The 13719-nt window shown below is 37.7% G+C and overlaps 1 protein-coding gene across 1 annotated transcript; it reads left to right on the top strand.

Annotated features, from left to right (window-relative positions):
• Positions 1-287: 287 nt before the first annotated feature.
• Positions 288-13381, top strand: CLEC1B (C-type lectin domain family 1 member B). The gene is made up of 6 exons (XM_012175411.5): positions 288-456; positions 1285-1383; positions 2472-2585; positions 2764-2915; positions 7985-8091; positions 10744-13381. The coding sequence occupies exons 1-6, from the start codon at positions 393-395 to the stop codon at positions 10886-10888; spliced, it is 681 nt and encodes a 226-aa protein (XP_012030801.2). The 5' UTR covers positions 288-392; the 3' UTR covers positions 10889-13381.
• The last annotated feature ends 338 nt before the right edge of the window (positions 13382-13719 follow it).

Raw genomic sequence — 13719 nt, 5'->3', positions numbered from 1 at the left:
GCTTAAACAACATGATTTGCACTCGGCTGAGGTTAAGATGAAGCATGAACTTTTGTTCTTGGAAAGGATATACATGATGGAAGATTCAGAATGGAAGCTAAGGAAACAGGAAACAAATGCCATATCTACTCCTTTACCACAAGTTATTATTTTAGTGTTTTTGTGTTCAAGGTCCATGTATCTCTGAGCAGCTATCTAAGGGCTTCCTGGAAAGAAACAAAAAAAAACAAAAAAAAAAACAAAAAAAACAAAAAAAACATGTGCCCCAACTCATGTGGCTCCAACTTAGCAAACAGAGGAGAATCACAGGCGGGTAGACATTGAGATCATTAGAGTGGACAAATTTTGTGAAACCATTGAACACTGAACTCACTTGCAGCCCAAGGAAAGCCATGCAGGATGAAGATGGATATGTCACCTTAAATATTAAAGCTCAAAAACCAGCTCTGACTTCAGGTAAGAACGCCCAGAGCCAGCAACTTGCAAATGAACTATTGAAATGGTTCTACCCTAGAGTCCTTTTTTCTACTAGTGATAGCATGTATAGTTTTGTTTTCTTTTCCTGAATGACCCTTTTTCCCAACAGCATTTAAGTGGTATCAGCATAAACTTAGATAGATTTGCTTAGAATATAAACAACATAGGTCTTCCCTTGACTCAGTTGGTCAAGTCTGGCCTTTAATGTGGGAGATCCAGGTTCAGCCCCTGGGTTGGGAAGGTCCTCTGGAGGAGGGCCTGGCAACCCACTCCAGTATTCTTACCTGGAGAATTCCATGGACAGAAGAGCCTGGTGGGCTATAATCCTTAAAGTTGGACACAACTGAGTGACTAACACTTCACACTTCACATAAACAACAAAGGATACAAGCAGGGCACATTATATTAAGGTTTACAGAGTTAAATGTGGAGGGACTAGAAATCTAGGGGATAAGCGAAGAGAATGTTCAGAAATTTCATTTTCTAAGATGTCAGCAAATGAGTGTGATTCTATAGTTGCTCCTTATCACCACAGTTGTTTATATGGTTGGGCACAAAACAAAGAGAGATACAAACACACAAGACCTTAGCAGCTAGTTACATTCTGACTCAGAGAGAAGTCCAGTGGGAGTGGGGATGGAGCAGGTTGTGTTTACTGTTGGTGATCACCACGGGAGCAAAGGCAAGATGGACAGAAGAAGCAGTTTATGTCGCTTGGAGAATGCTGACAGGGCAGGGATGGGGTGATGCTGTCCCATAGCTATGCCATGCTGCCTGCCCTCTGACGTCTTTATTGTATGCCCACAGTGGAACCTGCTTCCTCCCCTTTGTGGCGTGTGATGGCGTTGGCTCTGCTGGTCTTATGCGTGGGGATGGTTGTTGGGCTGGTGGCTCTGGGGCTTATGTGTAAGTATTGACTTTTTCCTAATGATGTGGCATACCGAAGTGTCCTGGTGTATGTCACTAAGCCTAATTGTCACTATTTGTATATTTGTCACCACACCAATCATCCTATGCTTAGGGGCCAGGACACTCTCAGTAAGGGAGAATTCTGACCTTTAACTTCTGATTAAAACTAAATTTTAGATTAAATTAATTGGGCTTCTCTGATGGCTCAGATGGTAAAGAATCTGCCTACAATGTGGAAGACTCAGATTCAATCCTTGGGTCAGAAAGATCCCCTGGAGAAGAAAATTACGACTTGCTCCAGTATCTTTGCCTGAGAAATTCCATGGATAGAGGAGCCCAGTGCGCTGCAGTCCATGGTATCTCAAAAGAGTCAGACATAACTGAGCTAATAAACAATAACAAATCTTTATAATGTATAATTGTTCATATACTGTTTATTTTTCCATAAGATATTTTAGAATGTTTCATTCACCGCCTTTGATTGATTTCAATGTCACTGTACTTTGAGCACAAGAATGAATATTCTGGTATTACATGGAAGAATAATAATAGAGGTCATTCACCTCTGTGAAACACACTTAGAAGTTTGTGTTCAAGGAAAAATCAAAACAGCCACTTTGGGCATACGATTTGATCATGGCATGTTCTTACTTGTGATTATCTCCTTCAAGTATTGACAGTTCTCTTTTTTTAATTTTTTTTTATTTTTTCAGAACCCTCAGCTGCCATTCTGCACAGTACTTAATGTGTTCTTTTTTTATTATTATTATTTTACTTTACCCATTTTACCCTGATCACTTTTCAGCACTCATCTACTCATATATCTCCTGGAGGAGGAAATGGCAACCCACTTCAGTATTCTTGCCTAGAAAATTCCGTGGACAGAGGAACTGAGTGGCCTATAGTCCATTAGTTTGCAAAGAGTTGACACAACTGGGTGACTGAGCACACACACACTACTTATATGTATTCAGTAAATACTTCATAGATTGATAACTCTACTGAATTTGAAGTTCATAGAGAGGACATTTTTGCATCGCCCTTTTTATTCTAATTACAAATGATTATCTAATGTTTCCATCTAGCTGTCATGCAGCAAAACTACCTACAAGCCGAGAATGAAAATCTCTCAGGAACTCTGAAAATGTTAGTAAAGAAGGTCTGCCAAGATTTAATACAACTATCAGGACAAAAGGAAAGTAAGTATGGTTTGTTAGCCTCTTCATCTCCCCTAACTCTGGAGGGTTTTTGTTGTTGTTGTTGCTGTTGTTGATGCTATCTCTAAAGAATCTTGAAATATGCAGGAAACAATGAAGATGAGGAAAAAATAAACTTAATTCAGAATGAAAGGGATCCTATGCTTGGTTTCTCCTCAAGGTCATAAGTGCAACCCATGTGACACACACTGGCGATACTATGGAGACAGTTGCTATGGATTCTTCAAGCACAATCTGACATGGGAAGAGAGTAAGAAGTACTGTATTGACGTAAATGCTACTCTTGTGAAGATCACCAGCAAGAGCATCCTGGTAAGGATATTTCTATGTCAAATATCTTGGGAGTGATAAGGAGATAAATCTCAAAGGAGACAAATCTTCAGCATTTTTCTTTTTTTCACATGTCTATGTTGTCCAGTTTTTTCTCATCTGAGAAGTTTATCAAGCTCGGTAAAAATTAAAATCTTTGCGAGTAGAAAGTATTTAAATAGAACTAATGAAACTTTGAGTTCTGGTATTATCTCTGCAACAAAAGTTAAGATAATTTCTTAGTTTCCTTAACTCTATTTATGAATTCAAAAAAGAATCTGGAAGTATAAAGAAACTCAATATGATTGTGAAATATAAATATCAGTGTTATCCCAACATAACATGCCTTCTCAGTTTTTGCTAAGTTGTTGACTTTTTGAATGAACCATGGTGCAAATTCTGTCTTTTCACAGATTCTCCCAGATATAGTTTTATTAATTTAAATTAATAGTTTAAATTATTTTTTATTGGAGTACAGCTGCTCTGATTTACAATAGTGTGTTAGTTTCTACTGCACAGCAAAATGAATCAGCTCTATGTGTGCATGTATTCCCTCCCTTTGGGATTTCTTTCCCATTCAGGTCATTACAGTGCGTTGAGTAGAGTTCCCCGTGCTATGTAGAATCTAGAAAAATGGTATCACTGATCTTATCTGAAAAACAGAAATAGAGACACAGATGTAGAGAACAAATGTAGGGATACCAAGGTGGGAAAGGAGGTGGTGGGAGGAATTGGGATACTGGGATTGACACAGTTGAAAACACTTTAAAACATTTCCCCTCTTCCACAGTTCCCTCTTTGACAGCTTCTAACAAAAGCTCTTTCTAAGCAAAACGCATTCACTTTCACTACTGCACTCTCCCTTTTTGTAAATCTTGGGAGCAAGCCAGGGGCCAAGAATTGGAGTTTCCCTTCTACCCAATAACGTTTGTCAAAACATTGTTGTTCAATTGCTCAGACAGTCCAATTCTTTGTGACCCCATGGACTGCAGCACGCCAGACTTCCCTATCCTTCACCATCTCCCAGAGCTTTCTCAAACTCATGTCCATTGAGCCAGTGATGACATCCAACCATCTCATCCTCTATTACATCTTCTCTTCCTGCCTTCAATCTTTCCTAGCATCAGGGTCTTTTCCAATGAGTCAGCTCCTGGCATCAGATGGTCAAAATATTGGAGCTTCAGCATTAGTCCTTCCGATGAATATGCAGGGTTGATTTCCTTTAGGATTGGCTAGTTTGATATCCTTGCAGAAGGGACTCAAGAGTCTTCTCCAACACCACAGTTCAAAAGCGTCAGTTCTTTGGTACTCAGTTTTCTTTATGGTCCAACTCTCACAGCCATACACGACTACTGGAAAAACCATAGCTTTGACTAGATGGACCTTTGTCGGAAAACTAATATCTGCTTTCTAACAAGCTGTCTAGGTTTGTCATAGCTTTTCTCCCAAGGAGGAAGTGTCTTGATTTCATGGCTGCAGTCACCATCCGCAGTGATTTTAGAGCCCAAGAAAATAGTCTTTCACTGTTTCTATCATTTCCCCATCTATATGCCATGAAGTGATGAGACTGGATGCCATGATACTCATTTTTTGAATGATGAGTTTTAAACCAGCCTTTTCACTCTCCTCTTTCACCTCAATCAAGAGACGCTTACATATGTGTATATATATATGTATATGCATATTTTTAATCTTTTTATTTTGTATTGAGGTATAACCCATAAACAACGTTGTACAGTTTTAGGTGAACAGTGAAGGGACTCAGCCATTACATATACATGAAAGCACATATCTTTTAAATGGCAGAAATTGTTTATTGTATTTATCCCACAATTTGAATATAGTAATTATTCACATTTTTGCATATTAAAATGAAATCAAATGTAAATTGGAATAGATCAGGATTTGGGTTCTATGCAGACTGAGATTCAATAGAATTCAAATATTTAGGCAAGTCATTTTCTTTTTTTTTATTTTGATTCAAAGCATTTATTAATTCAAACTTTAGAACAGTCCTACAAGGATTTTTTTTTGTTTTGTTTTTGTTTGGTTTTGTTTTGTTTTTCTCTTCATTTTACAGTGATGAGATTAATGCACAAGGAAATAAAGTAATTGCTCAATTTCCCACGTTCCCACATAAAAGGGCTTTTATGATTTGAGCTCAGGAAGTCTGGCTCCAAAACCCACAAGGGCAGGTTTCCATTCTCTGCTGTTAAGTCACTTCAGTCATGTCCGACTCCATGCAACCCATAGAGGGCAGCCCACCAGGCTCCCTTCCCCGTCCCTGGGATTCTCCAGGCAAGAACATTGGAGTGGGTTGCCATTTCCTTCTCCAATGGCAAGTCATTTTCTATAGAACTGCTGGGGTCCAGCCCCCGCAGGAACCAGGGGAACCTGAAGGAAAAACAGCGTCGGCGGATGATTTAGAGAGAGATAAAGAAAGAATATTGTAGATAACAAACTAGAGGAGAGAAAGAGGCTGATATTCCTTGCTTTACATAGAAAGCCAATAAAACTTCGAAACAAGAAGTTTGCCCTGTTCACAGAAGCCACAGGTGCCTTCCCAGTCTACCGAGGGAGTGAAGACACAGAACGTCTTCCCGTTTAGCTCTTAGAAACCCGGGCAGATAAGTGAATGCAGGGAGCCTCTATGCTCCAAGGGATCAGCCTGAAAAAGAAAGTAAGAGAGAAAAAAAGAGAAAAAAGAAAAACACGGGGTGACCAAGCTTCTTCAAGAGAGGCCCAATAGCTTTATTTTTAAAAGTACTTTTATACCTTGTCTTATACATAGAGGGAAATAAAAGATGCAAAGTCATACAGAGTCAGCCCAAACATTACATCTGTTTTGTCTTTATCGAAACCAGGATTTTTCTGCAAACCTTTCCCATAAACAACATTGTGTACATTATCTTCTGGCCTTGGAGGCCTGTGAACATTTTATGACCCTCTTTTGATAAAGGCTTCTCAACCAGAAAACTTATTTTCCCTTAAAATGTTTTTTCTTATATTTCTAATCTATGTCAGCCTCAAAAAGTATTAAACAGAGTTACATTCTCATGAAACAAAGGTGCAGTGAGTTACAAGAAAGAACCAATTAGCTCAAAAGTCTGATGTGGTTAATTTCAAGGCTACACTTGTTTTTCTTACTTTCCAACTATGTTAACTAATGCACTGCCAGGTGCACAGTGGATACGAGATATGGGAACTTGGCAACAAGCATTGGCCCAATAATGAAATCCTATGCCTAGCACTACTCTAATAACTTTTAACTCTTTAAAAGGCTCTATGTTTTAGGCTTTCCATGCTTCTCACAGTTGGGAGGATGTAAATAATCATATGCGTAGCTGCAAGAGTCTGGATATACCTACCAAGCAAGCTATAATGCTAACAGAGGGGGTTTGATTGGAAATATTCCTCTCATGTCCAGGAGACTTATTAGCTATAGCCCTAAGTTAATTTTCTCCAGAGAAAGGTGGTCAGGGTTAGCCCCCTGTTAATGTCAGAGGAGTTGGTGAAAGTCATGAAATTGTAAAACAGACAGATTCTGGTTTTGGGGTAGATGCTCGAGAAAGCCTAGGGAGCCCATTGAGTCCTGAAGCCTTGCTTAACCAGTAACTGACCAGGAAAGAGGAAATTAACCCAGTGACATTCATGTTCATTTGTATGTCCTGTTATTCTAACTTGCTGTACCACATATTTGCTCTTCTTGTGGGCTCAGCCTCATAGAGAAGATACTCAGATAAATTAATTTCTTTCAAGTCAGACAAAATAAGAGAGTGCCTTAAAATCTCAATTCTATTACAAGAAGGTTAATTAGAGACTAAACATGTCTTCTCAAGTCTTATTGCTATAGGCAAATATCATGTTGAAGATGTACAATTAAAAGAAGTAATGTAATTTTGGAGGAATAAAAAATAGTTGAATTTTGGGCAGAACTTCAGGTAGAATCTGTCAGTTCTATAGTGAAGTATATATTGCGGATGTATTTTAAAGAAAAAAAAGTTAATAGACACATGACAAGTATCTCACATTTAAGAAATAAGTGACTCTCATGAAATCTCTCTCATGGAATGCCGTCTTGTGCTTCATGTTCCTGCCAAGATGCTCAAGCCATTTTTATTTGCCAAGAGCATGTTCTCATCTATTTTTTCCTGGGAGGTATGCGAGCACGTGAACATTTGACTTTCTTCTAATTTTGCTACCCATAGATTGATTGATTGATTGATCTATCCATTAATTCAACACGTTCCAGGACTTGAACCTGTGTGTTAATAAAACCTACAAAAATTCGTAGCTTCATGGAACTTTATTCCAGTTGGAGCAACAGGCAATGAACAAAATAAATAAGTATTACTGCATTTAGTCACTAAGTCATGTCCGACTCTTTGAGACCCCATGGACTGTCGCCTGCCAGGCTCCTGTCTATGGGATTTCCCAGGCAAGAATACTAGATGGGTTGCTGTTTCCTTCTCCGGGGGATCTTCCCAACCCAGGGATCAAACCCCTGTCTCCTGCATTGCTGGTGGATTGTTTACCACTGTGCCACCAGGGAAACCCATATAGTACAGTAAATAGAGATAATTTCAAAGTGAAAAATTGTAGATGTATGTTATTTGTAAATCCTTTTGAGAAAGACATCTCTTTTATCCAGTCAACTAAAAAAAATTGATATTTCTATATGAAGATTTTGTAGACAAGCTAAGCAATGAAACCAAAGCAAGCAGAGCTTAATTCTAGGGAATATAAAATTTCATCAACAATGTATTTTTCATTTTCCTTCTCATATGTGGTACTTTATTTGGGATTCTAACCTTCAATTGATGGAACATAAACATATAGGATTATTAGAATATTATCTATCTTGTTTACAGTTTTTCCCTATCCTACAAGTATTTTTATGCTAAAACAAGTAAACTTGGTATAATTCTAAATATCAGATATAATCAGTTAGCATTAATATAGACATATAATCCATTGTTTTGTCCAGAGTCTTATCATGAAGTTTTTCCTTTATACCATTACACGAACTGTAGAAACACTCTGACCGTTATAATTATTTGTGTTTGCAATAGCAATATCTCAATAGCAGGACTGGATTAATTCGTTGGATTGGATTGTCCCGCCAGAAATCCAGTGACGTCTGGAGGTGGGAAGATGGCTCAGTTCCTTCCGAAACTGTGTAAGTCATTGGACACTCAGAACACAAGGCACAACTAGGAATTTTTATTTCTGAGATCCTCTCTGCTCTTGAGTACAAGTTACTTAAAAGCTGGGAAGTGGCTCTGTGTTATACTTGGTGTTACAAAGGTGATGACTGAGTTACTTACTCCCTAATCCTAACAAGAGAGTGCTTGCAATTAATTAGATTCTATTTTCCGACTCTCCCATTCTCTGCTTTTCATCTAAGTCGTAATCCACCCCATTCCTGATACTTTTTTTCCCACTTGTTTCTACCCTTAACTTTACCATTGAGCATTTTCCATGTGTGTTTGGTTTGGTTTTGGTTTTTTGTTTGTTTGTTTGTTTGTTGTTTGTTTGTTTGTTTTTGTAGTGTGATCTGATTCTCTTCACATATTTTGAGAACAAAATTTTCATCCTTATAGTTTATAGTTGGAACGTCTTGAGTCTTTTTTTGACTTTTCAGTATCATTTTCCCTTGTCTTCTACCTTAGGGGGTTTCCCTGATAGCTCAGTTCGTAGTGAATCCACCTGCAATGCAGGAGACCCTGGTTTGATTCCTGACTTGGGAAGATCCTCTGGAGAAGGGATAGGCTACCCGCTCCAGTATTCTTGGGCTTCCCTTGTGACTCAGCTGGTGAAGAATCCACCTGCAGTGAGGGAAACCTGGGTTCAGTCCTTGGGTTGGGAAGATCCTCTGAAGAAGGGAAAGGCTACCCACTCCAGTATTCTGGCCCTAGAGATTCCATGGACTATACAGTCCATGGGGTCTCAAAGAGCCGGACATGACTGAACGACTTTTACTTTCTACCTCAGAGGTCTCCAAGAATCAGGCACATTATCAATTACAAGAGGATTCTAAAGTCTATGTCAAAAGGCTCTAACCTTCTACAGACAATCCAGGCAAAAGGATCAATTACAATACAATTACTTTACAACATTGTAAAGTAATTAACCTCCAATGAAAATAAATAAATTTATATCTGAAAAAAATAATTTTCTAATCTCCAGTCACCTTTGTTCACATTGTGCAATGTCTCTCCATTTAAAATGTAAATTGACGACCCAAACTTGCATAATTAGATCTTACTTAATTTTTAATTAATTCATTCAACAGATACTTATTAAATTTTTATTATGGACAGAACTCAAGAGTATTAGGAGTACAAGCAAGCTTCTTCATAGATCTGGACTTTACATTTATTGCTTGCTGACTTTTCACAATAGTTCAGGCACACTGGTGACCCCTCTGTTCTTTCAAAAAAATTAAACATGTTTTGTGGTCTTAGGGTTTTGTACCTGCTGTTTCCTTCTAGAATCCCCTCCTCCGTGGCAGGCTCCCTCTTGTCACTCAAGTCTGTTTAAACATCATTTTCTCAATGAGACCATCTTTAATTACCAAACTAAACTAGCCTCCCTCCACCGCATCCACTCAAGTCTATCACATCACACTGTTCCATTATTACTTTTACCAGTCTCTGAGATTTTCTTTTTATTTGTTGACTCCTTATCAACATTCCCTCACTACAGTGTAAGTTCCCAGTAGAAAAGACCTTATGTTTTGTTTATCCCTCTATTAGCAGCATATGAACAAGTTTGGCATGTAGCAGGTATCCCATGCTCGTGCTTGTGCTTGTACTAACTCAGTCGTGTCCGACTCTTTGCGACCTTATGGACTGTAGCCCACCAGGCTCCTCTGTCCTTGGGATTCCCCAGGCAAGAATACTGGATTGGGTTGCCATTTCTTCCTGCTTGGGATCTTCCTGACCCAGGGATGGAACCTGAGTCTCCTGAGTCTTCTGCATTGGCAGGGGGGATTCTTTACCACTGAGCCACCTAGGTATCCCACAGATATTGGCAAATGAATTAATAAATATCCATTCTTTGTCCTCTTGTTATAGCAGTGTAGCAGGAAATATAGGCAAGTGAACAAGCAATTATAATGCAGTCTTATATCTGTTACCCTGTAACATAAATCCTCATTTCAAAAATAACTAATCGACTTACTTTTCCTTGAGCTCATTTCCACCCTGTGTAGGTACTTGTCCGATAGGGCTTCTCTCAATCTAAATTCTACCCTTCTTTCAAAACAGAACTAAAGCATGATCTTCCATGAAAAGACGAGAAAGTAAAGCCTTTTCTCATCATTTCAGATCCCCATCCATCTTTTCCTCTGGACTCTTATTGTACCTACTGTTCACTTCTACTTAATCTTAAGATATATTAAATTGCCATTGTGTTATTCACATGTGCACACTTTGTACTCCAAAGCAGGCTGGAAGTTCCTCAAAGATCTGAATGTTGCTTTTTATTTTTTTCCCTCATACTTCTTATCTTCACTTTGTGCAACAGACTACTTCACACAGAGTTTGACTGAGTGTTAGTCGCTCAGTTGTGACTGACTCTTTGCGACCCCATGGACTGTAGTCCGCCAGGCTCCTCTGTTTGGGGAATTCTCCAGGCAAGAATACTGGAATGGGTTGCCATTTCCTTCTCCAGGACATCTTCCCAACCCAGAGATCGAACCTGGGTCTCATCCATGGCAAGCAGGTTCTTTACCATCTGAGCCATCAGAGAAGCCCAGACCCAGAGTTTGATTGCTGATTGTTTATTTAGCTTTCAAAGGAGCTCATTCTACCTTTTCTATTCACAGGTTGAAGCTTTCTGGAACTGGAACAGAAAATATGAACTGTGCTTATTTTCATAATGGAAAAATTCACCCTACCTTCTGTGAGAATAGACATTACTTAATGTGTGAAAGGAAAGCAGGCATAGTAAAGGTGGAACAACTACTTTAATGCAAAGACAGGGCAGAATGTCACAGATAAGTGCTTGATTGGACAATAAAAGATCTGGGTGAAGGAACCATTAGCCACAGAATTGCCTATTTTTCCCTTTTTTTCAGCTTGGAGTCATTATCCATGACTTTGCATTATCTATCCTACCAAAAACATGTAGTTCCTTCTTTATATGGCCCTTTATACTGAGGAACAGGTTAGTGCCTTCTTTAAACATCCAGAAGCCAGTGTGTGAACCCATCATTTGCTTCCCAATTGTTCTGTTTCCATTAATTTTCATTCTCCTTGTCTTCCATTCCTAATTATCACAAGATATTCATACTATGATTCACTGCATCTTCAGACATAAATACATACATTTTACATTGAAACAAGAAAAGTTAGGGCTTCACTGACTTAAGCTATGCAAAATATCTAAGTTTGAAGGACAGTATAAGGTAAGAGAAAGTATACAACTTGAAATCAGTAAAATTATTTATTTTTATATTAATTTTTACTGGTGTATAGTTGCTTTACAATGTTGTATTAGTTTCTGCTGTACAGCAAAGTGAGTCAGCTCTACATATACATATATTCCCTCTTTTTTGGATTTCCTTCCCATTTAGGTAGCCACAGAGCACTGAGTAGAGTTCCCTGTGCTATACAGTAGGTTCTCATTAGTTATCTATTTTATATGTAATATCAATAGTGCAAATACATCAATTCCAATCTTCCAGTTCATCCCACCCTCCGCATTTCCCCAATTAGTGTCCATGTTTGTTCTCTACATCTGTGTCTCTATTTCTGCTTTGCAAATAACATCATCTATACTTTTTTTCTAGATTCCACATATGTGCATTAATATACAATATTTCTTTTTCTCTTTCTGACTTACTTTGATCTGTATGACAGTCTCTAGAGACATGGATGGAATCAGAATAATTTAGATGGCATGATCACCCAAGTACAACCATGGACCAGTCATGTAACCTCTTAACTTTCATTTTCTCATATTTAAAAACAAGATAACACCTATCATATACCTCATAGTCCTACAACCTAAAATAAAACCTCAGAGTATTAATTATATCTGAAATTCCATGAAAGCAAATGCAATGTTGTTCCTAATTTTTATTCTATGCCTTCAAGCACAGCTCCTGGCTCATAAAAAACAAAAATATTTGCTTCTCATTGTTTGAGACAGTTCCTTAGAAAGCACAGCAATCGGTAAAACACTATACAAATATATAATTTCTATTGAAAGTCTACCTCTGGTCAGACTCAATAGCAATGATTTTCTGTCCAAGAGAAGAAAAAGTTTGCAAGAAAACAAATGGGGCTTGAAAATGAGTAAATGCAAGGCTCACAGGCTAGTTGAACAGCGAGCACAAATGCTTTATCTAGTTCTTTTCCTGACAGTCCTGTGTTTGGTTTTTGCTGAATAACTCATGCAATATTTATAGATATGTAGAAAGAGAGGCACCCTTTAACAGGATAACAGGCAAAATTTTCATTTCTTTTCACAGCTTCCCTAAAGGTACCCTTTATTCTTAAATTTGTGGTATTAAAATTTATGAACATGGTTCTCAAAATCTCAGCTAATGTGCTTGTTAAAACATGCAAAAGTTCAAACACAAATACTTATGGTACTCAGTGGGAAGGCTGAGAAGAAAAGGTTTTGTTTCTTGTTTTGTTTTATTGGAGTATAATTGCTTTACAATGTGGTATTAGTTTCTGCTGTACAATGAAGTGAATTAGCTATATGTATTCCCTCCCTGTTGACCCTCCCTCCCATCCAGTTTCACTCATCTGTTATATGGAATAGAGAACTCAGCTTGGTGCTCTGTGATAACCCAGAGTCCTATGTTTTTAATAAGTGCTCCAACTTAATTATGACACAAATATCTTTTAATACATCTTGAGAAACACTACTTTACAACTTATTCCCTATCTGCCTGTTGGTAAATTAGTTAGTCTCTTTAAAACTCAGTTTATTCATCTATGAAATGAGTTTGATATTATTACCCTACTTATAAAGTAATTGTGAGGATCATTTAATATAGTGTGTAAAGCATGAGCAGAGTACCAAGCATATAATTAATACTCAACACATACGTGTAACTTTTATAGCTCTGGACTCTGATATCCAAAGACACTTGATTGTTTTGCTCTAAATAACTAATAAACAAGCAGATTTGGCAGGGGGAGGGACACTGAGGAAAAACAGAAATATTAAGGATTCTGCTGCTACTTCAAATATCTTGAGATTTGGCTTTGGAGCATAATTTCATTATTTTCCTGTTTTCACTTGTCCATTTAGAGAGTACAAATTTGAACTAATAATTGAGAAAATCAAATTATTAGTTCCAAAGATCAGCCATATCTCTGCAATTTTGTGTTTTATCTATCCTCAATGGAAAAGCACAGATTTTATATCACTATATATGACTGAATTGTAAAGAATAATATTTTAGTTGATGAAAAAAATATAATTAAAAATGTAAACCAATCAAATCATACCTACAAAGATTCTTTTTCTCTGGTACTCATACCCAGACTGTCTTGTACATGAAGTCAGAATAGCTTGGATTTTAGTAGCACAGTTTCTGTGATCAGCTCCCCCAGTTTACATACTAACTCTTCCACTGAATACATGAATGAATTTGGGTAAATATTTTGACTTGTCCATGCCTCTATTTGCGGTTTAGTTACAACACACTAATAATAGTAACTAGTTCACAGAGCTGTTGAGAGAATCAGAGTAATGCATGTAAAAGACCTTCAGTAAATACTTCAAAAGTGCTTGGAGCAATAAATAAGACAGCATGATTAAAACCATTAAAAGCCATACA

The sequence above is a fragment of the Ovis aries genome, chromosome 3 (assembly GCF_016772045.2).
Source record: "Ovis aries strain OAR_USU_Benz2616 breed Rambouillet chromosome 3, ARS-UI_Ramb_v3.0, whole genome shotgun sequence".
In the NCBI taxonomy this organism is placed as follows: Eukaryota; Metazoa; Chordata; class Mammalia; order Artiodactyla; family Bovidae; genus Ovis; species Ovis aries.
Note: the sequence above shows the minus strand (reverse complement) of the source record. Positions and strands in the feature narration are given on the sequence as shown.

Coding starts and splice junctions, on each gene's coding strand:
- CLEC1B (XM_012175411.5), top strand. CDS start 393: ATGCAGGATGAAGATGGATATGTCACCTTAAATATTAAAGCTCAAAAA. Junction 2,586..2,763: donor ACTATCAGGACAAAAGGAAA/GTAAGTATGGTT, acceptor TTTCTCCTCAAG/GTCATAAGTGCAACCCATGT. Junction 8,092..10,743: donor TCAGTTCCTTCCGAAACTGT/GTAAGTCATTGG, acceptor TTCTATTCACAG/GTTGAAGCTTTCTGGAACTG.